This window comes from Aegilops tauschii, chromosome 1 (genome assembly GCF_002575655.3).
Source record: "Aegilops tauschii subsp. strangulata cultivar AL8/78 chromosome 1, Aet v6.0, whole genome shotgun sequence".
Taxonomy (NCBI): Eukaryota; Viridiplantae; Streptophyta; class Magnoliopsida; order Poales; family Poaceae; genus Aegilops; species Aegilops tauschii.
The window spans coordinates 74,415,333-74,442,424 of record NC_053035.3 but is presented as its reverse complement, the minus strand read 5'-3'; the positions used below and the strand labels follow the sequence as shown (position 1 = coordinate 74,442,424).

The following is a 27,092-nucleotide window of genomic DNA, read 5'->3' as shown; positions in this document are numbered from 1 at the left end:
AATATGAGCATCCAGGTTCCGCTATTGGTTATTGACCGGAGACATGTCTCGGTCATGTCTACATAGTTCTCGAACTCGTAGGGTCTGCATGCTTAAAGTTCGGTGACGATTGGTATTATGAGTTTATGTGATTTGATGTACCGAAGGTAGTTCGGAGTCCCGGATGAGACCTGGGACATGACGAGGAGTCTCGAAATGGTCGAGACGTAAAGATTGATATATTGGACGACTATATTCGGACATCGGAAAGGTTCCGAGTGATTTGGATATTTTTCGGAGTACCGGGGAGTTACGGGAACACGGGAAAGAAGTATTGGGCCTTAATGGGCCTTAGTGGGAGGGAGAGGCAGCAGCCAGGAGGTGGCGCGCGCCCCTCCCAAGCCCAGTCCGAATTGGACAAGGGGTTTGGCGCGCAGCCCCCTCTCCCTTCCTTCTCCTCTTCCCCCCTTCCCCCCTTCTCCTACTTGGACTAGGAAAGGAGGAAACCTACTCCCACGAGTAGGAATCCTACTCCCTTGGCGCGCCCCTCCTAGGGCTGGCCTCCTCCTCCCTTGCTCCTTTATATACGGGGGCAGGGGGCACCTCTAGACACAACAATTGATCTCTTGATCTCTTAGCCGTGTGCGGTGCCCCCCTCCAACATAATCCACCTCGATCATATCGTAACGGTGCTTAGGCAAAGCCCTGCGTCGGTAGCATCATCATCACCGTCATCACGCCGTCGTTCTGACGGAACTCTCCCTCGAAGCTCTGCTGGATCGGAGTTCGTGGGACGTCATCGAGCCGAATGTGTGCTGGACTCGGAGGTGCCGTGCGTTCGGTACTTGGATCGGTCGGATCGTGAAGACGTATGACTACATCAACCGCGTTGTCATAACGCTTCCGCTTTCGGTCTACGAGGGTACGTGGACAACACTCTCCCCTCTCGTTGCTATGCATCACCATGATCCTGTGTGTGCGTAGGATTTTTTGAAATTACTACGTTCCCCAACAATGGAGGGATCCACTTCTTCACTGTAGGATTTGGCCCGACATCTCTTGCAGGAGTATAATGTCCATGGTGCTGATTAATCTGACCCAACTCTGCAATAAAGTTCATAATGAACAGATGAGTACTTTTGGTCATCTCTAAATTAAATTGAAGGCTTAAAATAAGACTGTCTTATCAACCATTGTACATGCCTTTATGTCTTGTTTCTAGCGACACTAGCAAACGTCTTTCAACTAAGCTTTCCTGTCAGCGCGTACGAATATGAGCCTGCCTAATAACGTGTTACTCGTTCTTTCGGTTATTGCTTTGTTCGCTTGGATTTTTTTTCATTTTCTGTTGTTATTGTTTGGTTTTCTTATTTCTTCTCTGCTTTTCTTTTGGCTTCGTTGTTTCGTTGTTATACTTTGGTTTTTGTTTTTTCATTCGTTTTTCTTGTTTCTCTTTGTCTCTCTCATGGGTTTCTTCGGTATTACTTTACTTTTTTGTTTTTTTACTTTGTTTTTTCTTTCTTTCTTGGTTTTTAGCGATTTTGTTTTGTTTTTCTTTGTTTCTCTATCGATATTCACTGTTTTCCATTTCTTTGCACTTGTTTCTTCTGTTTTCCTTTTTTATTTTTTGTTTTTCTTTGACCTTCTTTTTTCTTTTTTTATATACGTCAAGAATTTTTTTTCTAAGAGACGTTTACATTTTTTAAATATAGGTTTAACATTTTTTGAGTACACAGCCAATATTCTTGGCACGCATTCTAAGCATTTTTTCAATGCTTGATTAATATTTTCCAACACAATATTATCATTTTTTGAATAAATGATGTACATTTTCATACACATTTTAACATTTTTCAAATACTTGATTAAGTATTTTTCATACAAGATTTAAAAAATTCTAATACATGATAAACATGTTTATAAATGCAAGATTAACATTTTTTAATAGATGGTCAATATGTTTTCTGTACACATTTAATATTTTTCAAATGCTTGATTTACATTTTAAATACAAGATTAAAAAATCATACACAGCGTATTTCTTAGGTATACATGAGAAACATTTTCTCTACACACATTTAACATCTTTAAATACTTGGCAAAAACTTTTTCAAATGTTTTTATGTAGTGTTCTTTCTAATATATTACAGAATATTTGGAAGTAAACAAAAATAAGAACAAAAACGAAAAAAAAACAGAAAAAAAATGAGGTTGTGGCCTACCGCGAGTTGTGCAGGCCTATCTAGCGCTCGCCTTGAGGCAGAGTTCCCTACATCTCGCTATAAGCAGGACATAAGGGCGCCCGATTTGGTATATTTTACATAAATTAACCTATTAAATATTAATTACTGCAATTTTATATTTATTCATTTTATTCGCAAGTTCCTCTTTAAAAGAAGAGACTTGAGTAACAATACATAGTTATCACATAAGAAACAATATTGTGTGTCTGCCTACTGATCTGGACCAAACTTTTGGGCAACAATATCCCATCATACAATATGTTGATGATACACTTATAATTTTGTACCAAAACACTACTGCAGTTGTTTAGCCTGTCCACGGGTTTATTTGTAAACTACACCAAATCCACTATGGTCCTATCAATTGATCATGACATTGTAACTGGATTATCTACAAATTTTGGTTGCGTTGTTGAAAGCTTGGCTTTGGCCTTCCTTTGGGCACCATCAAACCCATTATCCAAGACCTTATGTTTATGATATCCAGAATTGATAAAAAATTATGTAGTGTAGCTAGCCTGATAACTTATGCTGGAAACTGACATATGTCAACTCAGTAATCACCTCCATCCCCATTTTTGCTATGTTGAATACATTCAACAATTTAGACCTATACTTTTGTTGAATGTTAGTTATAAAATACTAACAAAAGTTTTAGCAATAAGGTTGGGACCAGTGATTGATAGATTAATTGCTAAGACTCAAACTGCATTCCTGAAAGATAGATACATAATGCAGGGGGCGTTACTCATGCATGAGACTATGCATGGAATTTATGAAGGAAATATGCCCTAGAGGCAATAATAAAGTATTATATATTTCCTTATATCATGATAAATGTTTATTATTCATGCTAGAATTGTATTAACCGGAAACATAATACATGTGTGAATACATAGACAAACAGAGTGTCACTAGTATGCCTCTACTTGACTAGCTCGTTAATCAAAGATGGTTATGTTTCCTAGTCATAGACATGAGTTGTCATTTGATTAACGGGATCACCTCATTAGGAGAATGACGTGATTGACTTGACCCATTCCGTTAGCTTAGCACCTGATCATTTAGTATGTTGCTATTGCTTTCTTCATGACTTATACATGTTCCTATCACTATGAGATTATGCAACTCCCGTTTACCGGAGGAACACTTTGTGTGCTACCAAACGTCACAACGTAACTGGGTGATTATAAAGGTGCTCTACAGGTGTCTTCAAAGGTACTTGTTGGGTTGGCATATTTCGAGATTAGGATTTGTCTCCGATTGTCGGAGAGGTATCTCTGGGCCCACTCGGTAATGCACATCACTATAAGCCTTGCAAGCATTGTGACTAATGAGTTAGTTGCGGGATGATGTATTACGGAACGAGTAAAGAGACTTGCCAGTAACGAGATTGAACTAGGTATCGAGATACCGACGATCGAATCTCGGGCAAGTAACATACCGATGACAAAGGGAACAACGTATGTTGTTATGCGGTCTGACCGATAAAGATCTTCGTAGAATATGTGGGAGCCAATATGGGCATCCAGGTCCCGTATTGGTTATTGACCGGAGAGGTGTCTCGGTCATGTCTACATAGTTCTAGAACCCGAAGGGTCCGCACGCTTAAAGTTACGATGACAGTTATATTATGAGTTTATATGTTTTGATGTACCGAAGGTTGTTCGGAGTCCCGGATGTGATCACGGACATGACGAGGAGTCTCGAAATGGTCGAGACATAAAGATTGATATATTGGACGACTATATTCGGACACCGGAAGTGTTCCGAAGATGTTTCGGATTAAACCGGAGTGCCGGAGGGTTACCGGAACCCCCCGGGGAAGTATTGGGCCTTAGTGGGCCTTGAGGGGAGAGAGAGGGCAGCAGCCAGGAGGTGGCGCGCCCCCTCCCAGGAGGAGTCCTAGTTGGACTAGGAGAGGGGGGCGCAGCCCCCTTTCCCTCTCCCTCTCCCTCTCTTTCCTTCCCCCCCCCCTCTTTTCCTAGTAGGACTAGGAAAGGGGAGTCCTACTCCTACTAGGAGGAGGACTCCCCCCCTCTCCTTGGCGCGCCTAGGGCAGCCGGCCTCCCCCTTGCTCCTTTATATACGGGGGTAGGGGGGCACCTCTATACACACTTGATATACGATATTTTAGCCATGTGCGGTGCCCCCCTCCACCATATTACACCTCGATAATACCGTTGCGGAGCTTAGGCGAAGCCCTGCGTTGGTGGAACATCATCATCGTCACCACGCCGTCGTGCTGACGAAACTCTCCCTCAACACTCGGCTGGATCGGAGTTCGAGGGACGTCATCGAGCTGAACGTGTGTAGAACTCGGAGGTGCCGTACGTTCGGTACTTGATCGGTCGGATCGTGAAGACGTACGACTACATCAACCGCGTTGTGATAACGCTTCCGCTGTCGGTCTACGAGGGTACGTGGACAACACTCTCCCCTCTCGTTGCTATGCATCACCATGATCTTGCGTGTGCGTAGGAAAAAATTACTACGTTGCCCAACAGTGGCATTCGAGCCTGGTTTTATGCGTTGATGCTATGCACGAGTAGAACACAAGTGAGTTGTGGGCGATATAAGTCATACTGCTTACCAGCATGTCATACTTTGGTTCAACGGTATTGTGAGATGAAGCGGCCCGGACCGACATTACGCGTACGCTTACGCGTGACTGGTTTCACCGTTCGGAGCACTCGTTGCTTAAAGGTGACTGGCGGGTGTCTGTCTCTCTCACTTTAGTTGAACCGAGTGTGGCTACGCCCGGTCCATGCGAAGGTTAAAACAGCACCAACTTGACAAACTATCGTTGTGGTTTTGATGCGTAGGTAAGAACGGTTCTTGATAAGCCCGTAGCAGCCACGTAAAACTTGCAACAACAAAATAGAGGACGTCTAACTTGTTTTTGCAGGGCATGTTGTGATGTGATATGGTCAAGACATGATGTGATATAATTTGTTGTATGAGATGATCATGTTTTGTAACCGAGTTATCGGCAACTGGCAGGAGCCATATGGTTGTCGCTTTATTGTATGAGATGCAATCACCATGTAATAGTTTTACTTTATCACTAAGCGGTAGCGATAGTCGTAAAAGCAATTAGTTGGCGAGACAACAACGATACTACGATGGAGATCAAGGTGTCGCGCCGGTGAAGATGGTGATCATGACGGTGCTTCGGAGATGGAGATCACAAGCACGGTGCTTCGGAGATGGAGATCACAAGCACAAGATGATGATGGCCATATCATATCACTTATATTGATTGCATGTGATGTTAATCCTTTATGCATTATATCTTGCTTTGTTTGACGGTAGCATTATAAGATGATCTCTCACTAAAAATTTTAGATAAAGTGTTCTCCCTGAGTATGCACCGTTGCGGAAGTTCTTCGTGCTGAGACACCACGTGTTAATCAGGTGTGATAGGCTCTACGTCCAAATACAACGGGTGCAAAACAGTTGCACACGCGGAATACTCAGGTTAAACTTGACGAGCCTAGCATATACAGATATGGCCTCGGAACACAGAGACCGAAAGGTCGAGCGTGAATCATATAGTAGATATGATCAACATAGTGATGTTCACCATTGAAACTACTCCATCTCACGTGTTAATCGGACATGGTTTAGTTGATTTGGATCACGTAATCACTTAGATGATTAGAGGGATGTCTATCTAAGTGGGAGTTCTTAAGTAATATGATTAATTGAACTTGAATTTATCATGAACTTAGTCCTGATAGTATTTTGCAAATTATGTTGTAGATCAATAGCTCGCGTTGTTGCTTCCCTGTGTTTATTTTTTATATGTTCCTAGAGAAAAATTATGTTGAAAGATGTTAGTAGCAAAGATGCGGATTGGATCCGTGATCTGAGGATTATCCTCATTGCTGCACAGAAAAATTATGTTCTTGATGCACCGCTAGGTGACAGACCTATTGCAGGAGCAGATGCAGACGTTATGAACGTTTGGCTAGCTCAATATGATGACTACTTGATAGTTTAGTGCACCATGCTTAACGGCTTAGAATCGGGACTTCAAAGACGTTTTGAACGTCATGGACCATATAAGATGTTCCAGGAGTTGAAGTTAATATTTCAAGCAAATACCCGAGTTGAGAGATATGAAGTCTCCAACAAGTTCTATAGCTAAAAGATGGAGGAGAATCGCTCAACTAGTGAGCATGTGCTCAGATTGTCTGGGTACTACAATCGCTTGAATCAAGTGGGAGTTAATCTTCCAGATAAAATAGTGATTGACAGAATTCTCTAGTCACCATCACCAAGTTAGTAGAACTTCGTGATGAACTATAGTATGCAAGGGATGACGAAAGTAATTCCCAAGCTCTTCGTGATGCTGAAATCGACGAAGGTAGAAATCAAGAAAGAGCATCAAATTTGATGGTTAACATGACCACTAGTTTCAAGAAAAGGGCAAAGGGATAGAAGGGGAACTTCAAAAAGAATGGCAAGCAAGTTGCTACTCAAGTGAAGAAGCCCAAGTCTGTACCTAAGCCTGAGACTAAGTGCTTCTACTGCAAAGGGACTGGTCACTGGAAGCGGAACTGCCCTAACTATTTGGTGGATAAGAAGGATGGCAAAGTGAACAAAGGTATATTGGATATACATGTTATTGATGTGTACTTTACTAGTGTTTATAGCAACCCCTCGGTATTTGATACTGGTTCAGTTGCTAAGAGTAGTAACTCGAAACGGGAGTTGCAGAATAAACAAAGACTAGTAAAAGGAGAGGTGACGATGTGTGTTGGAAGTAGTTCCAAGATTGATGTGATCATCATCGCACACTCCCTATACTTTCGGGATTAGTGTTGAAACTAAATAAGTGTTATTTGGTGTTTGCGTTGAGCATGAATATGATTTGATCATGTTTATTGCAATACAGTTATTCATTTAAGTTAGAGAACAATTGTTGTTCTGTTTACATGAATAAAAACCTTCTATGGTCATACACACCAACGAAAATGGTTTGTTGGATCTCGATCGTAGTGATACACATATTCATAATATTGAAGCCAAAAGATGCAAAGTTAATAATGATAGTGCAACTTATTTGTGGCACTGCTATTTAGGTCATATTGGTGTAAAGCGCATGAAGAAACTCCATACTGATGGGATTTTGGAATCAATTGATTATGAATCACTTGATGCTTGCGAACCATGCCTCATGGGCAAGATGACTAAACGCCGTTCTCCGGAACTATGGAGAGAGCAACAGATTTGTTGGAAGTCATACATACAGATGTATGTGGTCCAATGAATATTGAGGCTCGTGGCGGATATCGTTATTTTCTCACCTTCACAGATGATTTGAGCAGATATGGGTATATCTACTTAATGAAACATAAGTCTGAAACATTTGAAAAGTTCATATAATTTCAGAGTGAAGTGGAAAATCATCGTAACAAGAAAATAAAGTTTCTACGATCTGATCGTGGAGAAGAGTATTTGAGTTACGAGTTTGGCCTTCAGTTAAAACAATGTGAAATAGTTTCACTACTCACGCCACCTGGAACACCACGGTGTAATGGTGTGTCCGAACGTCGTAATCATACTTTATTAGATATGGTGCGATATATGATGTATCTTTCCGATCTACCACTATCGTTTTGGGGTTATGCATTAGAGACAGCTGCATTCACGTTAAATAGGGCACCATCAAAATCCGTTGAGACGACGCCTTATGAACTGAGGTTTAGCAAGAAACCAAAGTTGTCGTTTCTTAAAATTTTGGGGTTGTGATGCTTATGTGAAAAAGTTTCATCCTGATAAGCTCAAAACCCAAATCGGAGAACTGTGTCTTCATAGGATACCCAAAGGAGACAGTTGGGTACACCTTCTATCACAGATCCGAAGGCAAGACATTCGTTGCTAAAGATGGATCATTTCTAGAGAAGGAGCTTCTCTCGAAAGAAGTGAGTGGGAGGAAAGTAGAACTTGATGGGGTAACTGTACCTGCTCCCTTATTGGAAAGTAGTTCATCACAGAAATCTGTTCCTGTGACTCCTATACCAATTAGTGAGGAAGCTAATGATGATGATCATGTAACTTCAGATCAAGTTACTACCAAACCTCGTAGGTAAACCAGAGTGAGATCCACACCAGAGTGGTACGGTAATCCTATTCTGGAGGTCATGTTATTTGACCATGACGAACCTACGAACTATGAGGAAGCGATGATGAGCCCAGATTCCGCGAAATGGCTTGAGGCCATGAAATCTGAGATAAGATCCATATATGAGAACAAAGTGTGGACTTTGATTGACTTGCCCAATGATCGGCGAGCCATTGAGATTAAATGGATCTTCAAGAGGAAGACAGGCGCTGATAGTAGTGTTACTATCTACAAAGCTAGAATTGTCGCAAAAGGTTTTCGACAAGTTCAAGGTGTTGACTACAATGAGAGAGTTTCTCACTCGTATCTATACTTAAAGTCTGTCTGAATCATGTTAGCAATTGCCGCATTTTATGAAATCTGGCAAATGGATAAACAAAACTACATTCCTTAATGGATTTATTAAAGAAGAGTTGTATATGATGCAACCAGGAGGTTTTGTCAATCCTAAAAGTGCTAACAAAATATGCAAGCTCCAGCGATCCATCTATGGACTGGTGCAAGCATCTCGGAGTTGGAATATACACTTTGATAAGTTGATCAAAGGATATAGTTTTATACAGACTTGCGGTGAAGCCTGTATTTACAAGAAAGTGAGTGGGAGCACTACAGCATTTCTGATAAGTATATGTGAATGACATATTGTTGATCGGAAATAATGTAGAATTATTCTGCAAAGCATAAAGGAGTGTTTGAAAGAAGTTTTTCAAAGAGATAGATCAAGACGCTTGATAAGTTTATTCAATGAGTACATACCTTAACAAGATTTTGAAGTGCTTCAAAATGGAACAGTCAAAGAATGAGTTTCTTACCTGTGTTACAAGGTGTGAAATTGAGTAAGACTCAAAGCCCGACCACGGCAGAAGATAAAAAAAAGAATGAAAGTCATTCCCTATGCCTTGGCCATAGGTTCTATAAAGTATGCCATGCTGTGTACCAGATCTATTGTATACCCTACACTGATTTTGGCAAGAGAGTACAATAGTGATCTAGGAGTAGATCACTGGACAGCGGTCAAAATTATCCTTAGTGGAATAAGGATATGTTTCTCGATTATGGAAGTGACAAAAGGTTCGTCGTAAAGGATTACGTCGATGCAAGTTTTGACACTAAATCTAGATGACTCTAAGTCTCGGTCTAGATACATATTGAAATTGGGAGCAATTAGCTAGAGTAGCTCCGTGCAGAGCATTGTAGACATAGAAATTTGCAAAATACTTACGGATCTGAATGTGACAGACCCGTTGACTAAAATTATCTCACAATCAAAACATGATCACACCTTAGTACTCTTTGGGTGTTAATCACATAGCGATGTGAACTAGATTATTGACTCTAGTAAACCCTTTGAGTGTTGGTCACATAGAGATGTGAACTATGGGTGTTAATCACATGGTGATGTGAATTATTGATGTTAAATCACATGGCGATGTGAACTAGATTATTGACTCTAGTGCAAGTGGGAGACTGAAGGAAATATGCCCTAGAGGCAATAATAAAGTATTATATATTTCCTTATATCATGATAAATGTTTATTATTCATGCTAGAATTGTATTAACCGGAAACATAATACATGTGTGAATACATAGACAAACAGAGTGTCACTAGTATGCCTCTACTTGACTAGCTCGTTAATCAAAGATGGTTATGTTTCCTAGCCATAGACATGAGTTGTCATTTGATTAACGGGATCACCTCATTAGGAGAATGACGTGATTGACTTGACCCATTCCGTTAGCTTAGCACCCGATCGTTTAGTATGTTGCTATTGCTTTCTTCATGACTTATACATGTTCCTATGACTATGAGATTATGCAATTCCCGTTTACCGGAGGAACACTTTGTGTGCTACCAAACGTCACAACGTAACTGGGTGATTATAAAGGTGCTCTACAGGTGTCTCCAAAGGTACTTGTTGGGTTGGCGTATTTCGAGATTAGGATTTGTCACTCCGATTGTCGGAGAGGTATCTCTGGGCCCACTCGGTAATGCACATCACTATAAGCCTTGCAAGCATTGTGACTAATGAGTTAGTTGCGGGATGATGTATTACGGAACGAGTAAAGAGACTTGCCAGTAACGAGATTGAACTAGGTATCGAGATACCGACGATCGAATCTCGGGCAAGTAACATACCGATGACAAAGGGAACAACGTATGTTGTTATGCGGTCTGACCGATAAAGATCTTCGTAGAATATGTGGGAGCCAATATGGGCATCCAGGTCCCGCTATTGGTTATTGATCGGAGAGGTGTCTCGGTCATGTCTACATAGTTCTAGAACCCGAAGGGTCCGCACGCTTAAAGTTACGATGACAGTTATATTATGAGTTTATATGTTTTGATGTACCGAAGGTTGTTCGGAGTCCCGGATGTGATCACGGACATGACGAGGAGTCTCGAAATGGTCGAGACATAAAGATTGATATATTGGACGACTATATTCGGACACCGGAAGTGTTCCGGAGAAGTTTCGGATTAAACCGGATTGCCGGAGGGTTACTGGAACCCCCCGGGGAAGTATTGGGCCTTAGTGGGCCTTGAGGGGAGAGAGAGGGCAGCAGCCAGGAGGTGGTGCGCCCCCTCCCAGGAGGAGTCCTAGTTGGACTAGGAGAGTGGGGCGCAGCCCCCTTTCCCTCTCCCTCTCCCTCTCTTTCCTCCCCCCTCTTTTCCTAGTAGGACTAGGAAAGGGGAGTCCTACTCCTACTAGGAGGAGGACTCCCCCCCTCTCCTTGGCGCGCCTAGGGCAGCCGGCCTCCCCCTTGCTCCTTTATATACGGGGGCGGGGGGCACCTCCATACACACTTGATATACGATATTTTAGCCGTGTGCGGTGCCCCCCTCCACCATATTACACCTCGATAATACCGTTGCGGAGCTTAGGCGAAGCCCTGCGTCGGTGGAACATCATCATCGTCACCACGCCGTCGTGCTGACGAAACTCTCCCTCAACACTCGGCTGGATCGGAGTTCGAGGGACGTCATCGAGCTGAACGTGTGTAGAACTCGGAGGTGCCGTACGTTCGGTACTTGATCGGTCGGATCATGAAGACGTACGACTACATCAACCGCGTTGTGATAACGCTTCCGCTGTCGGTCTACGAGGGTACGTGGACAACACTCTCCCCTCTCGTTGCTATGCATCACCATGATCTTGCGTGTGCGTAGGAAATTTTTTGAAATTACTACGTTGCCCAACAATTTAGAGTAAAAATAAGTCTAGAGTTTTGTTGAAGATATATTTTGAGAAGGCCTATGATAAGGTGAAGTGGAGCTTCTTGTATCAAATGATGCAAGGCTTGGAGATAGTTAGAGGCAGAGTGGCAATAAAAGAAATGGGTAGGTGCGACCTTATTTCCCCACTTTTATAGGGGTCAGAAAAGGGGGTCATTTGTCCCTGATGCTTTGTCCCTGATGCTCTTCAATATAATAGCAGATGGGTTAGCCGTTATGATGAAGAAGGCTCAACCTAATGGATTAATTCAAGGACTTGTCCCTAATTTGGTGGAAGGGGGTTTAGTCATTCTGCAATATGCAGATGACACCATCCTTTTTGAGGGTGATCTTGAATGCAAGAAATCTCAAATTCATTCTATGTATCTTTGAACAGGTGGCTAGTCTGAAAATAACTTTTCATAAGAGTGAGTTCTTTTGTATGGGAGAAGCTAATAGTAGGGGAAGCAAATTACCGTTATATTTTCACATGCAAAGCAGAAAAATTGCCTATGAAATATCTAGTGATGCATGTGGATGCAAAGAGACTAAATCTTGCTCAACGGGGACCAATGGTGAAAAAATCTAGCAAGAAGTTGGCTGGACGGAAAGGATACTTGTTATCAATTGGTGATAGGATTACTCTCGTTAACTCCTATCTGAGTAGTTTCCCCTTGTATATGCTTTCTTTTTTGGAAGCTCCCAAAGGTTTTTTAAAAGACACAGAATCAAAGAGGGCTAGAATGGTCTGGCAAGAAATAAGTGATACTAGAAAATATCACTTAGCGAACTGGCCAACAATATGCATGCCCAAAAGTTGTGGAGGGTTGTGTGTTCTAGACCTTGAGATTGTGAACAAGTGTTTACTGAACAAATGGTTGTGGAAACTAGAGAATACTAAGGAGGAGAGTCAAGAGCTCATCACCAAAAAGTATTTGTCCGAACAACCCTTGTCTGGCTCGAACTCTAGAGAGGGTGGCTCACACTTCTGGCAAGGATTGATGAGTGTGAATCACATCTTCAAATCACTAGCTACAAGAGTGATTGGAATGGAGCCAAGACTCTGTTTTGGGAAGATAGGTGGCTAGGAGAGAAATCTCTAGCTGATAGATACCCTAGGTTCTATAACTTGAACTTTTCTAAGAAAATCACTGTTCAAGAGGTGAGGATGGCTAGGATAGATTCCATTGTTTACAAAAGAGTTCTTCATGATGAAACTTTTGTTCAATGGGATGAAATGTTGAAGCTGGTGTAAGAGGTAGAAATAAGAGAAGATCAAGACAGAGTGAGATGGCATTTAAACAATAAAAACACTTTTTTTGTGAGAGATTTTTATATCTTACTCAAAACTGATAGATTGGTGGGGTACATATCTTTATGGAAGCTTAAAATCCCTCACAAATTAAGATCTTCCTATGGTTAATGCTTAAGAATAGCATACTGACCAAGGATAATCTTTTGAGAAGGGCATGGGCAGGAGATACAGAGTGCATTTCTGTGGTGCCAAAGGGAGCATCAATCATTTATTCTTTGATTGTGCTTTGGCAGGAGTGATATGGCAAGTTGTGGCATGTGCCTTTGCATTGCCAAGAACACCAGCCAACCTAAATGATCTGGTGAGGGCTTGGATTAAGAGCTTTCCCATAGAACAGAGAAAAGTTGTGTTGTGTGGTGGGATCACTTTGTGCTGGACCACCTGGAAAACTAGAAAATAGAGCATGCTTTGATTAAAAAAATCCAGATGATCATGCATCTTTGATTTATAGGTTGTGATATTATCTTAATGCATGGAGCATCTTGCAGAAGCCCCCGGACGAAAGAAGAATTGAGGAGGGCGTGGGAATGATCAAGAGGGTGCTTGAGGAAATTTATGCTCGAAGTCGTGGATGGAATCCGCTTAGTAGAAGAATTGGCATAGGCTGGAGATGGAGTGAACATGTTCTTCTTCAACTGGTTTCCTTTTTGTCCCACTCTTTGGATTGATAAGCAATACAAATGTGCGGAGCAAAAAATGTAATGATGGGGTAGCCGAAACTGCTCTAAGTTATGTCGATGCTTGTGTTTGTCTCATCCTCCCAGGGTTCCTTGTTTTTCAGCCGCTTCGCCGTTTGTGGCGTCTTTGGGGGGGGGGGGGGTGGTCTTATGGAGGGAAGGGGAGGTGTGCCTTCCCCTCGATGATACATGGTTGTAGCCATGGTTGGCTGTATGCTATTTTGCTTTCCTTTTGTGTTCCAGACTTTGTGAAACTTTGATGACGTTTTTTTAATGGAAATCGACGAGAAGGCTCGTTGTTTCAAAAAAAAGCATAGATGAGATGTATATTAAATGGACGTAGAAGAACGGTTGAAGAAAGTAATAATACAAGATAAACATGCATATTGTCTGATATTGAGAGAGTTCTCAATTTCCGTACGTTTTCAGGAAATTTCTACCTAACGAGACATGAGTTTCTAGATCACAGCACCGACATACGTGCCCCAAAAGTAGTAATGCTTTCTTCTCATGCGACTCTTGGATCGAAAAGAGGCTGCTGGACTGGACCACGGCTGAAACTGCCAGGCACTACAATATAAACATGTATACTGTCTGGTACTGAGAGAGTTCTCAATTTCCATGTCTTCATGCAATTTCTACCTAACGAGTTACGAGTTTTCAGATCACGGCGCCGACCTGCGTGCCCCTTCAAAATTCTTGAGGCTTTCATGTACGCTACGCCCATAGAAGGAGCGCCAATGGAGCAAAAGCCTTGGGGCTCCTTTGATTCAAAAGATTTTCGTAGGAACTTTGAAGGATTAGAATCCTTCAGAATTTTTTTCTGTATTGGTTATTTGATTCATAAGATTAAATATTACAAGAATTTTCCCTAACGATTTCTTTGTACTATTTCTCATAGAATTTCTAACATTCACTAAAACCTCTTTAAAAAAATCCCTTATTTCTTCTATGATGCAATCAAACAAGCCAAAAAATTGTATAGGATACTCCTATAGTTGATTGAGATGAGCATGCCATGTCAATCTTATGTTTTTCTTTTTCTCATGTTTTCAGTTGGCTCGATCCAAACCCTTTGCGCCCTTTGCTCCTGCTCCCCGGTTGGGCAACATCGTCGCGGGCGATGTGATCGAAGCATCTTTGGCCCCGACGCACGCTCCTACGCTCCCACAAGCAACTGATGATAAGCAATGGACTGCCCGAGCCCGTGCCAGCTCAAGCTGCCACCAGTGCCCTGATGCATGTGCACGAACAGTGCTCGCTATACTTTAGATTGACTCCTGCCCGCGGCATGATGAGCATCATGAGCGGCGGACGAAGCTTTAAAAACGGTGGTAGGACATATCAGGATTGAGTACTGCAGCGGGAAGCAGAAGCGATCCTGATCCATTGATCCTCCCCAGCAGACACTGTACCCGGCCTATCCTCTGACACGGAGAAGATGCCGGAGCAGTGAACCATTTTACAGTCTCACAAAGATTTTACTGCTTCGTTTTGCCGCAGCCCGGCTCGGAGTTACCGAGCCTTGCTGCGTGCGCCGCTAGCCTGCTACAGAGCCAGATCGACCGCCGCCGCTGTTGGAGCTAGGCTACATTGCTCGTGGGACCTGCGGATGGTCGCCCGGTGTCTGCTCGTGCTCGGCCTGCGCTGCGGTGGCGGCGTCGTTGGTGACCGGGCCGGCAGCCATGTGAGCGCCCGCCACCGCCGCCTGGTGGAACGGTGGCGGGGGAGGCATCGCGTGGGCGCCGAACATGGGCGCGCCGGGCATCATCGGGTAAGGGAACTGCGCGGCGCCGGCGCCGGCGACGAGGCGCGGGTCGAAGGCGCCCATGCCGAACCCCATGGCGCCGAGGTGGTGGTGGTGGAAGTGCGCCATGGGCGGCATCTGCATGTGCTGCATCGCCATCATCGGCGGCATGCACAGCCCGGCCGTCCCCATCGTCGACATCATCTGGACCTGGAGCTGCAGGGTCTTGAGGTACTCGATGGCCTCCTCCAGCATCGACGCCTTGTCGATCTTCATCACCATAAAACATTGGATGTCACTTTGTGCTCTTGTCAAAGATTTTTCGAGGTTTCTTGCGAGGGTTGACGTGTCGTGTACCTTGTTGCAGTTGGGGATGAGTTCTTGCAGGGCGCGCATTTTCTCGTTGATTCGGTCCCTTCTCCTCTGCAACAGCAATTTCATACAACATTTTAGCTATCTTCCAAGAAGGAATACCAATTTAGCAACCGGAAGAATGCCACTTCGGTGTACGGTGTACATTTATTTTGTGCATTCGGGATCGCTACTAGGACCTACCCTCTCCGACATGTTGTGCACTTCGGCGGTGCGGCCGCGCTTGGTGCTCCTCGCCGCCGACCTTCTCAGCCCGCCGGCCTCGTCGTCGAGATCCTGCAGGCAGATTGCGTTTGAGATTTTCATGAAACAAGAAGCACAGTACTGCGTTCGTGGTGTGTCCAGTGCTCACCTCGTCGTCCTGACTGACCGACCACTCCAGAGTCTGGTGGCTGCTCCTCTTCAGCTGGCTCCGCTCACCGTTGTCGGAGCAGACAGACGAGGTCGTCGCTGTTGCGGGCGGCGGTGGCATCTCGGAAGCCCTCGCTTCCGATTGCAATCTCTGGGGTAACGCCACAGCCCTCACTTCCGGTTGCAATCTCGGTGGTAACGCCGCAGCCCTGGCTTCCGGTTGCAGTCTCTGGGGTAACGCCGCAGCCGGTTCTGCAGCATGCCGGACAGGCACCGGCGGTGCCGGAGGACGGGATGCGGACGCCGTGGCGGGTGACTCCTTGGGCGGATGCAGCCACGCCGTCCTCTGCTCCGAGAACAGAGGGGTGCTTCTTAGCCTGTTGGTCTGCAGCAGCATCGACTCGACGGACTTGCTCCCCGCGGCAGACGGTCTCACGCTGGCCTGCGGCAGCGAGCGCTGCAGGGGCCTCGAGAAGAAGGAGAAGTTCATGACGCCCTCGCCGGTGGTCCGAGGCGGCGGCTGCTGCTGCTTGGGGGGCGCAGGTGGCTCCGGCAGCGGCGGCACGACGACCGCTGCGTGAGACGTTGATGGCGCTCCGGCATCTCTGCTCGCCACCGCAGCGGGGAGGTCGGAGAACCCGGGAAACAAGGTGGAGAAGTACTCCTGGGGCAGCGGGGCCGTGTCGCCGCCGCTGCCGTCGTCGTCCACGCCGATGATGGGGTAATGTTGCAACCACGGCACGGCGTCGTCGTCGTGTCCGTGCGCCATCGCCGTCGCCGACGCGGGGTGCTTGGCGAGCTCCTGCGCCTTCATAGTGCCGGCGGCGCTGCAGGAGAAGGGCGGGAAGGGCGATGCCGTCCGCCGGAGCGCCGGTCCGTTATCCCAGAGCAGCTCCTCCAACTCGTTGCCCGGCTCACTCCTGCGCAGCAGCATCACGCACACGCCATCGTCAGTACCCCGCGCCCGCGCGCACACCAGAACAAGCTAAGCTAGCAATGGCCGGCGAATAAAGAACCAAGAAGACAAGGAAGAACACGGTCAGCCGTCAAGAAACTCACATCCCCGGCCGGTGTGGATATATAAACGACGGAGATCTTCCAGCTCCTGCGGCGACAGGTGTAGCCCGGCCGACGCCTCGCCGCGGTTGGCGGAGTATTATTTTATCTCCCCTCTTCCCGTCACGGGTCACGAGCGGAGCTGCAGCTGCAGGGAAGGAGGGGTGGAGGAGTAGCGCACCAACTCGAAGCAGAGCCGTCTGAATCCGATGCGCGTGTGTGAGGGGGGAGCAGTTAAGGAAGAGCGACGCGCCACCTAACGAGGCGTCGCCATTGATGCCAAGGGACGCGGCACGGGTGGGGGATGGGCAGCGGGAGGACGAAGTGGGGGGCGCCCGCCGAGCCGTCGAATATATAGCCGGGACGGCGATCGAGAGGGGGGGAGCTCGTGCCGCTAGACCACGACCTGTTTGTTGCCGCACTGTCTGCCCATCACCCCAGCGATCTCGATCCGGTGGCTACTGGCCTACTGCCTATCCTCGTGGCCGGCCGTCGGTTACCAGCCAAACTTTCTCTTGCACGGCTAGGGTCTCACCCGCAGCTTTCACGCGAGGACAGGTAACATTTGCGGACACTCCCGCGTTTCCTCCCACCGGTCCACCACCAACACACACACTAGTAGCTCGACATGCATGTATGTGCTCTCGTGGCATGCATGTGTCCGGCTGTCAAGGCCTGCGTCCGGCTCTCTACCTACGACGGGCGGCACCACCGCCAACTTCTCCGGGACAACGTCGGGCAGTCCCCTCTCGGCGTTTTCAACGGCTGTAGTCCGGTGGTGATGGTGCACGATTCGTGGTCCATTGATGCAGTGAGAAGTCCGTTACGGCTGGACACCTCAAACCCTTTTCAAATGTTCGGACGGACAACCCAGTCAGCGTTGGACCTAGAAAGTCAACCCAAACAATTGGATTTGCCTGCATCTCTCAATCCCACCCAATATGTGGGACGAATCGGCGCCAGGCCCATTTCAAATCTCTCCAAATCGTTCCCAATCTAGCCCGACTTACCCTCTTAGAGCATCTACACAACCGCGGACAGCAAATCCAACCCCTCAAACACTCGCGTAGACGTCCCAGTGTGTCCGCGAACAGTGACCGGTCGCACCTCAAACTTTGTGTTATGCATCCGAGTCTGTCATATTTCATCCCCTAAATCCATACAAACTAAGGATGGCAATGGGTAGGGTATGGGGCAGGTAGTGCAATAGTATACCCATACCCGTGTAGTCAATGGGTACATAATTCTACCCATACCCATATCCATGGGTATGAAACTTTACCCGTACCCATACCCGACGGGTAGCCATACCCATTGGGTACCCGACGGGTAGATCAAACAATACACAAGTTATTCACAATTTTACATTCATCTATAGCACATTTGACAAAAAAATTATTGATCTCAACTCAATAACAGTTAGATGAGTACATGACAATTATCTCAATTCCAGTTGACAATTGGTGATAACTTTAACATAGGTTCATAAGCTCACTACACAACTTTAACATAGGTACACTTGTGAATCACGGGTAAAATTCACATGTTAGTATAAATGGGTAGGGTATGGGTATATCCATGGGTAAAAGGCTATACCCGTACGCTACCCATGACTTAATGGGTAGGGTATGGGTACTACCCATGGGTATAAAATTGTGCCCATATCCTGCCCATGCGGGTAACCATACCCACGGGTAAAATTACCATCCTTAATACAAACCATGCAAAATAAACCTATGTACTACGACACAATAGCTACGAGAAGCCGTCCTCGGAGATCTCCACGACGTCGGTGCCGGGCGCCGAGTGGACGGGCGCGTAGGAGGGCTTCGGCTCCTCCTCCTCCTCTCCCTCATCCATATACGTGAGCATCTCTGACTTTCGCGGCGTGCTCCGCCTCCACCTCCCGCCGACGACGGCGTCTCGCCTCCACCTTCGACTCCTACCGAAGGGAATCGAGAATGGCCTGCTGCTCCGCTTGCAGATCCGCGTCCCCAACATTCCCCACATCCTTCTCTGGCTCCTCCTCCTTCTCAACCTCACCCTCTTCCTCCTCCAAGTCCTCCTCCAGATCCACCGCGTCCGGAGGTAGCCCCACGGCGATCCGGGCTTCGCGCTTTGCCAGGTCTGCTCAATGAGGTGTAGCCGGCGCTCCAGCTTTAGATATAGCCATATAGGTAGCACCTTACTGAAGGAAATATGCCCTAGAGGCAATAATAAAGTTGTTATTTATATTTCCTTATATCATAATAAATGTTTATTATTCATGCTAGAATTGTATTAACCGGAAACATGATACATGTGTGAATACATAGACAAAACAAAGTGTCCCTAGTATGCCTCTACTAGACTAGCTCGTTAATCAAAGATGGTTAAGTTTCCTGACCATAGATATGTGTTGTCATTTGATGAACGGGATCACATCATTAGGAGAATGATGTGATGGACAAGACCCATCCGTTAGCTTAGCATAATGATCGTATAGTTTTATTGCTATTGCTTTCTTCATGACTTATACATGTTCCTCTGGCTATGAGATTATGCAACTCCCGAATACCAGAGGAACACCTTGTGTGCTATCAAACGTCACAACGTAACTGGGTAATTATAAAGATGCTCTACAGGTGTCTCCGAAGGTGTTTGTTGGGTTGGCATAGATCAAGATTAGGATTTGTCACTCCGTGTATCGGAGAGGTATCTCTGGGCCCTCTCGGTAATGCACATCACTATAAGCCTTGCAAGCAATGTGACTAATGAGTTAGTTACGGGATAATGCATTACGGAACAAGTAAAGAGACTTGCCGGTAACGAGATTGAACTAGGTATGAGGATACCGACGATCGAATCTCGGGCAAGTAACATACCGATGACAAAGGGAACAACGTATACTGTTATGCGGTTTAACCGATAAAGATCTTCGTAGAATATGTAGGAGCCGATATGAGCATCTAGGTTCCGCTATTGGTTATTGACCGGAGATGTGTCTCAGTCATGTCTACATAATTCTCGAACCCGTAGGGAAGCACGCTTAACGTTCGATGACGATTTGTATTATGAGTTATGTGATTTGATGACCGAAGTTTGTTCGGAGTCCCGGATGAGATCACGGACATGACGAGGAGTCTCGAAATGGTGATCGATATATTGGAAGGCTATATTCGGACATCGGAAAGGTTCCGAGTGATTCGGGAATTTTTTGGAGTACCTGAGAGTTACGGGAATTCGCCGGGGGAAGTAGTAGGCCTTAATGGGCCATACGGGAAAGGAGAGAAGGGCCTCAAGGGGTGGCCGCGCGTCCCTCATGGGCTGGTCCGAATTGGACTAGGAGGGGGCGGCGCCCCCCTCCTTCCTTCTTCCCTCTTCCTCCTTCCCTCCTTCTCCTACTAGGAATAGAAAGAGGAGGGGAATCCTACTTGGACTGGGGAGTCCTAGTAGGATTCCCCACACCTGGCGCGCCCCCCTTGGGCCGGCCACCTCTTCCTCCCCTCCTTTATATATGTGGCCAGGGGGCACCCCAAGAGGACATCAAAATTTCTCTTAGCCGTGTGCGGTGCCTGAGGGAGTCCTGGATTAAGGGGTCCTCGGGCATCCGGACTATGGTACGTGGGCCGGACTGATGGGCTGTGAAGATATAAGATCGAAGACTCTCTCCCGTGTCCGGATAGGACTCTCCTTGGCGTGGAAGGCAAGCTTGGCGTCCTGATATGAAGATTCCTTTCTCTGTAACCGACTTTGTACAACCCTAGTCCCCTCCGGTGTCTATATAAACCAGAAGGCTTAGTCCGTAGAGGCAAGAATCATAATCATAGTCATACGGGCTAGACTTTTAGGGTTTTAGCCATTACGATATCGTGGTAGATGTACTCTTGTAATACTCATATTCATCAAGATCAATCAAGCAGGAAGTAGGGTATTACCTCCATAGAGAGGGCCCGAACCTGGGTAAAACATCGTGTCCCCCGTCTCCCGTTACCATTGACCTTAGACGCATAGTTCGGGACCCCCTACCCGAGATCCGCCGATTTTGACACCGACATTGGTGCTTTCATTGAGAGTTCCGCTGTGTCGTCGTCAAGAGGTTTGATCGCCCCATCAATCATCTACAACAATGCTATTCAGGGAGAAGTCTTCCTCCCCGGATAGATCTTCGTATTCGGCGGCTTCGCACTGCGGGCCAACTCGCTTGGCCATCTAGAGCAGATCGACAGCTACGCCCCTGGCCATCAAGTCAGATTCGGAAGCTTGAACTACGTCGCGAACATCCGCGGAGACTTGATCTTCGACGGATTCGAGACCGCGGCAGCCGCTCCCTGTCACCGCGATGAACATGACTTAAATCTGTCATCGGACCATACCCAGGAGATAGCGCCTGCAATTGCTCTGGCCCCAGATCCGGAGCAGATCACGCCATCCGAGGGCGGGAGGCTCAACCCCGCCACGGAGGCCGCAGACTCAGCGGCGTTGGAGCCGCACACAGACCCAACCTCAAGTGGGATCTGTGTTACCGGAACCTCGGACACGTTTCCGGCTAGAGGTTCTGAAGCATGTGCGTCCGCGCACGACGAGCTTGATCGGGCGTCGATCGTCGAATTCAGCTCCGCGGACATCTTCCGGCACTCGCCTTTAGGCGACGTGCTAAACTCATTAAAAACACTCTCCTTAGCGGGGGACTCACAGCCGAATTGTATCAGGTTCGAACTGGAGGCTGATGACGGAGAATTTCGTTTCCCACCCACCGCCCACTTCATAGCCACTGTCGAGGATTTAACCGACATGCTCGATTGCGGCTCCGAAGACATCGACGGTATGGACGACGATGCCGGAGAAGAGGAGGCCCAAAACCCGCCGTTTACCGGACGTTGGACTGCCACTTCCTCGTATGACGTATACATGGTCGACACACCTAAAGAGAACAATGGCGACAACAAGAAGGATCCAGTCGAGGATAAACCTCCCGAGATACAGCCAAAACGCCTACGTCAGCAGCGCACTCTAAATCACGTCGTGCAAAAGACAATGATACCGGCACAAGAGAAGATAACACTCCGGACGGTGCCGAAGACAATGAAGACCCCGTTGAGGCAACTTCCAAACAGGACGAACAGGAAGACGGGCAAGTTAGCCCTGATGAACAGGCCATACACGAAGACTCGGAGGACAGTAATTATCTTCCTCTCTCCGAGGAGGAGGTGAGCCTCGGCAATGAGGATTTTATTGTGCCTGAGGAACCTCTCGAGCAGGAGCGCTTTAAGCGCCGGCTAATAGCCACTACAAGGAGCCTGAAAAAGAAGCAGCAGCAGCTTCAAGCTGATCAAGATCTGCTCAACGATAGATGGACTGATGTCCTGGCAGCCGAGGAATATGGCCTCAAGCGCCCACCCAAAAGTTACCCGAAGCGTAAATTGCTACCTCAGTTCAATGATGAGGCGCTGGATCCCGTACCATCATCGCGCAATGCGGCTGACCGATGATACGTCTCCAACGTATCTATAATTTTTGATTGTTCCATGCTATTATATTATCTGTTTTGGATGTTCAATGAGCTTTATTATACACTTTTATATTATTTTTGGGACTAACCTATTAACCGGAGGCCCAACCCAAATTGCTGTTTTTTGCCTATTTCAGTGTTTCGAAGGAAAGGAATATCAAACGGAGTCCAAACAGAACGATACCTTCGGGAACGTGATTTCCGGAACAAACGTGATCCAGAGGACTTGGAGTGGACATCAAGCAATAAACAAGGAGGCCACGAGGCAGGGGGCGCGCCTACCCCCCTGGGCGCGTCCTCCACCCTCGTGGGCCCCTCGTAGCTCTCCTGACTGACCTCTTTTGCCTATATATACTCATATACCCTGGAAACATCACAGGAGGAGCCAAAACCCTATTTCCACCGCCGCAACCTTCTGTACCCGTGAGATCCCATCTTGGGGCCTTTTCCGGCACTCCGCCGGAGGGGGCATTGATCACGGAGGGCTTCTACATCAACACCATAGCCTCTCCGATGATGTGTGAGTAGTTTACCTCACACCTTCGGGTCCATAGTTATTAGCTAGATGGCTTCTTCTCTCTTTTTGGATCTCAATACAAAGTTCTCATCGATTCTCTTGGAGATCTATTCGATGTAATCTTCTTTTGCGGTGTGTTTGTCGAGATCCGATGAATTGTGGGTTTATGATCCAGATTATCTATGAGCAATATTTGAATCTTCTCTGAATTCTTTTATGTATGATTGGTTATCTTTGCAAGTCTCTTCGAATTATCAGTTTGGTTTGGCCTACTAGATTGATCTTTCTTGCAATGGGAGAAGTGCTTATCTTTGGGTTCAATCTTGCGGTGCTCGATCCAGTGACAGTAGGGGAAACGACACGTATTGTATTGTTGCCATCAAGGATAAAAAGATGGGGTTTATATCATATTGCTTGAGTTTATCCCTCTACATCATGTCATCTTGCTTAAAGCGTTACTCCGTTCTTATGAACTTAATACTCTAGATGCATGCTGGATAGCGGTCGATGTGTGGAGTAATAGTAGTAGATGCAGGCAGGAGTCGGTCTACTTGTCACGGACGTGATGCCTATATACATGATCATACCTAGATATTCTCATAACTATGCTCAATTATATCAATTGCTCGACAGTAATTTGTTCACCCACCGTAATACTTATGCTATCTTGAGAGAAGCCACTAGTGAAACCTATGGCCCCCGGGTCTATTTTCCATCATATTAATCTCCAGTCAACAAGTATTTCTTTCCTCGTTTATTTTGCTTTCTTTACTTTTAATCTTTATCATAAAAATACCAAAAATATTATCTTATCATCTCTATCAGATCTCACTTTTGCAAGTGGCCGTGAAGGGATTGACAACCCCTTTATCGCGTTGGTTGCAAGGTTCTTTTTTGTTTGTGTAGGTACAAGGGACTTGAGCGTGGACTCCTACTGGATTGATACCTTGGTTCTCAAAAACTGAGGGAAATACTTACGCTACTTTGCTGCATCACCCTTTCCTCTTCAAGGGAAAACCAACGCAGTGCTCAAGAGGTAGCAAGAAGGATTTCTGGCGCCGTTTCCGGGGAGTCTACGCACAAGTCAAGACATACCAAGTACCCATCACAAACTCTTATCCCTCGCATTACATTATTTGCCATTTGCCTCTCGTTTTCCTCTCCCCCACTTCACCCTTGCCATTTTATTCACCCTCTTTTTCCTTTCGCCTCTTTTTCTCTTGACCTCTTGTGCCATGGCCGAATCAAAAAGGGCCAAGGGCTCTTTCCATGGTTTTAATACTTTGGATAGCCCCTCTGTCCTCTCTAAGCTCATAAATAATGATGCTATGGAAAGACCTACCGGGGTTGTCAATGAGGGTTTGAATAATTTCGATGAAGATGATCCCGGAATTTTTCTTTATTTACTTGATGAGTCTTTGAAAGATGCTTGGGATAGGCTTTTGAGGATCCGAGCTAGCTATGTGCCCCAATATCAAATTGAGGTATACCTAAAAAGCATTTATGTTGGGTTGCCCGCTTCGTTCAAGCAAGTTTTAGATTCTATTTTTGAAGAGGGTTTTCTTGAAGGGGATCCCATAGATACCTATGAAAAGATGAAAACTATATTTGGGCACCCTATGAGTGAGAAAGTTGAATCCACCTCTCTTTTGTGCTTTTACCAAAACGAAATTATCAAAGAGATGAAAGCTGGCTTAGATGCAAATTTCTGTAGCGTACTTAATATTTCTTCCACCATTAATGGCCACGTGCTTTATCAAAATAGAAAGATAGATGCTATAGATAATAAATTTTCTCTTTTCTTTCCCAACACTAAAGATGGCAAGACCTAGATCTATCCTCGCTTTTATGCCTAGCTAGGGGCGTAAAACGATAGCGCTTGTTGGGAGGCAACCCAATTTTATTTTAGTTTTTTGATTTTTGGTTCTGTTTAGGAATAAATAATCCATCTAGCTTCTGTTTAGATGTGGTTTTGTGTTTTAGTTAGTGTTTGTGCCAAGTAGAACCTTTGGGAAGACTTGGGGAAAGTCTTTGCGATCTTGCTGTAAAAAACAGAAACTTTAGCGCTCACGAGATTAGCTACAACTTTTTACTGGAGAATGCTATTTAGTTGATTCTTTTTGAAGATGATTAATAGATAAATTCCTCACGTCCATCAATTTATTTTAGAATTTTTGGAGTTCCATAAGTTTGCGTTAGTTACAGATTACTACAGACTGTTCTGTTTTTGACAGATTCTGTTTTTTTGCGTGTTGTTTGCTTATTTTGATGCATCTACGGCTAGTAATGGAGTTTATGAACCATATAAAATTTGTAATACAGTAGGTTTAACACCAATATAAATAAATAATGAGTTCATTACAGTACCTTGAAGTGGTGTTTTGTTTTCTTTCGCTAACGGAGCTCACGAGATTTTCTGTTAAGTTTTGTGTTGTGAAGTTTTCAAGTTTTGGGTAAAGATTTGATGGATTATGGAACAAGGATTGGCAAGAGCCTAAGCTTGGGGATGCCCAAGGCACCCCAAGGTAAAATTCAAGGACAACCAAAAGCCTATGCTTGGGGATGCCCCGGAAGGCATCCCCTCTTTCGTCTTCGTCTATCGGTAACTTTACTTGAGGCTATATTTTTTATTCACCACATGATATGTGTTTTGCTTGGGGAGTCTTGTATGATTTGAGTCTTTGATTTTTAGTTTATCACAATCATCCTCGCTGTACACACCTTTTGAGAAAGACACACATGATTCGGAATTTGTTAGAATACTCTATGTGCTTCACTTATATCTTTTGAGCTATATAGTTTTTGCTCTAGTGCTTTACTTATATCTTTTAGAGCACGGTGGTGGTTTTATTTTATATAAATTATTGATCTCTCATGCTTCACTTATATTATTTTGAGAGTCTTAAACATCATGGTAATTTGCTTTAATTTTGAAATTAATCCGAATGTGATAGGCATCCAAGATGAGCATAATAAAAACTTCCATATTGAGTTCATTGAATATCATGAGAAGTTTGATACTTGATAAGTGTTTTGAGATATAAAGGTGGTAATATTAGAGTGTGCTAGTTGAGTAATTGTGAAATTGAGAAATACTTGTGTTAAGGTTGGCAAGTCCCGTAGCATGCACGTATGGTAAAAGTTGTGTGACAATTTTGACGCGTAAGGTGTTCTTTTATTGCTTTCCTTATGAGTGGCGGTCGGGGACGAGCGATGATCTTTTCCTACCAATCTATCCCTCTAGGGGCATGCGTAGTAGTACTTTGCTTCGAGGGCTAATAAACTTTTGCAATAAGTATATGAGTTCTTTATGACTAATGTGAGTCCATGGATTATACACACTCTCAACCTTCCACAATTTTTTAGACTCTACGGTACCGAGCATTGCCCTTTCTCGCCTTGAGAGTTGGCGCAAACTTCGCCGGTGCATCCAAACCCCGTGATATGATACGCTCTATCACACATAAGCCTCCTTATATCTTCCTCAAAAAAGCCACCATACCTACCTATCATGGCATTTCCATAGCCATTCTGAGATATATTGCCATGCAACTTTCCACCGTTCCGTTTATTATGACACGCTCCATCATTGTCATATTGCTTTGCATGATCATGTAGTTGACATCGTATTTGTGGCAAAGCCACCATTCATAATTTTTCATACACATGTCACTCTTGATTCATTGCATATCCCGGTACACCGCCGGAGGCATTCACATAGAGTCATATTTTGTTCTAAGTATTGAGTTGTAATTCTTGAGTTGTAAGTAATAAAAGTGTGATGATCATCATTATTAGAGCATTGTCCCATGTGAGGAAAGGATGATGGAGACTATGATTCCCCCACAAGTCGGGATGAGATTCCGGACTAAATAAAAAAAAGGCCAAAGAAAAAAAAAAGAGAATTCCCAAGAAAAAAAGGGAAAAAAAGAGAAAAAATAATGAGAGAAAAAGAGAGAAGGGACAATGTTACTATCCTTTTTCCACACTTGTGCT

At 45.3% G+C, this 27,092-nt stretch overlaps 1 protein-coding gene across 2 annotated transcripts; it reads right to left on the bottom strand.

Moving 5' to 3' along the window:
* Positions 1-14,806: 14,806 nt before the first annotated feature.
* Positions 14,807-17,408, bottom strand: LOC109750422 (transcription factor APG). Of its 2 annotated transcripts, XM_073508584.1 has the most exons (5): positions 17,092-17,408; positions 16,034-16,952; positions 15,865-15,957; positions 15,667-15,732; positions 14,807-15,579 (listed from the first exon to the last, which is right to left on the bottom strand). In XM_073508584.1, coding segments are annotated over exons 1-5 (1,509 nt in total). In that variant the 5' UTR covers positions 17,094-17,408; the 3' UTR covers positions 14,807-15,150. The 2 variants fall into 2 exon arrangements, with proteins under 2 accessions (XP_073364685.1, XP_020164967.1); XM_020309378.3 differs by lacking the exon at positions 17,092-17,408 and having other exon boundaries at positions 16,034-16,981.
* Positions 17,409-27,092: the final 9,684 nt, after the last annotated feature.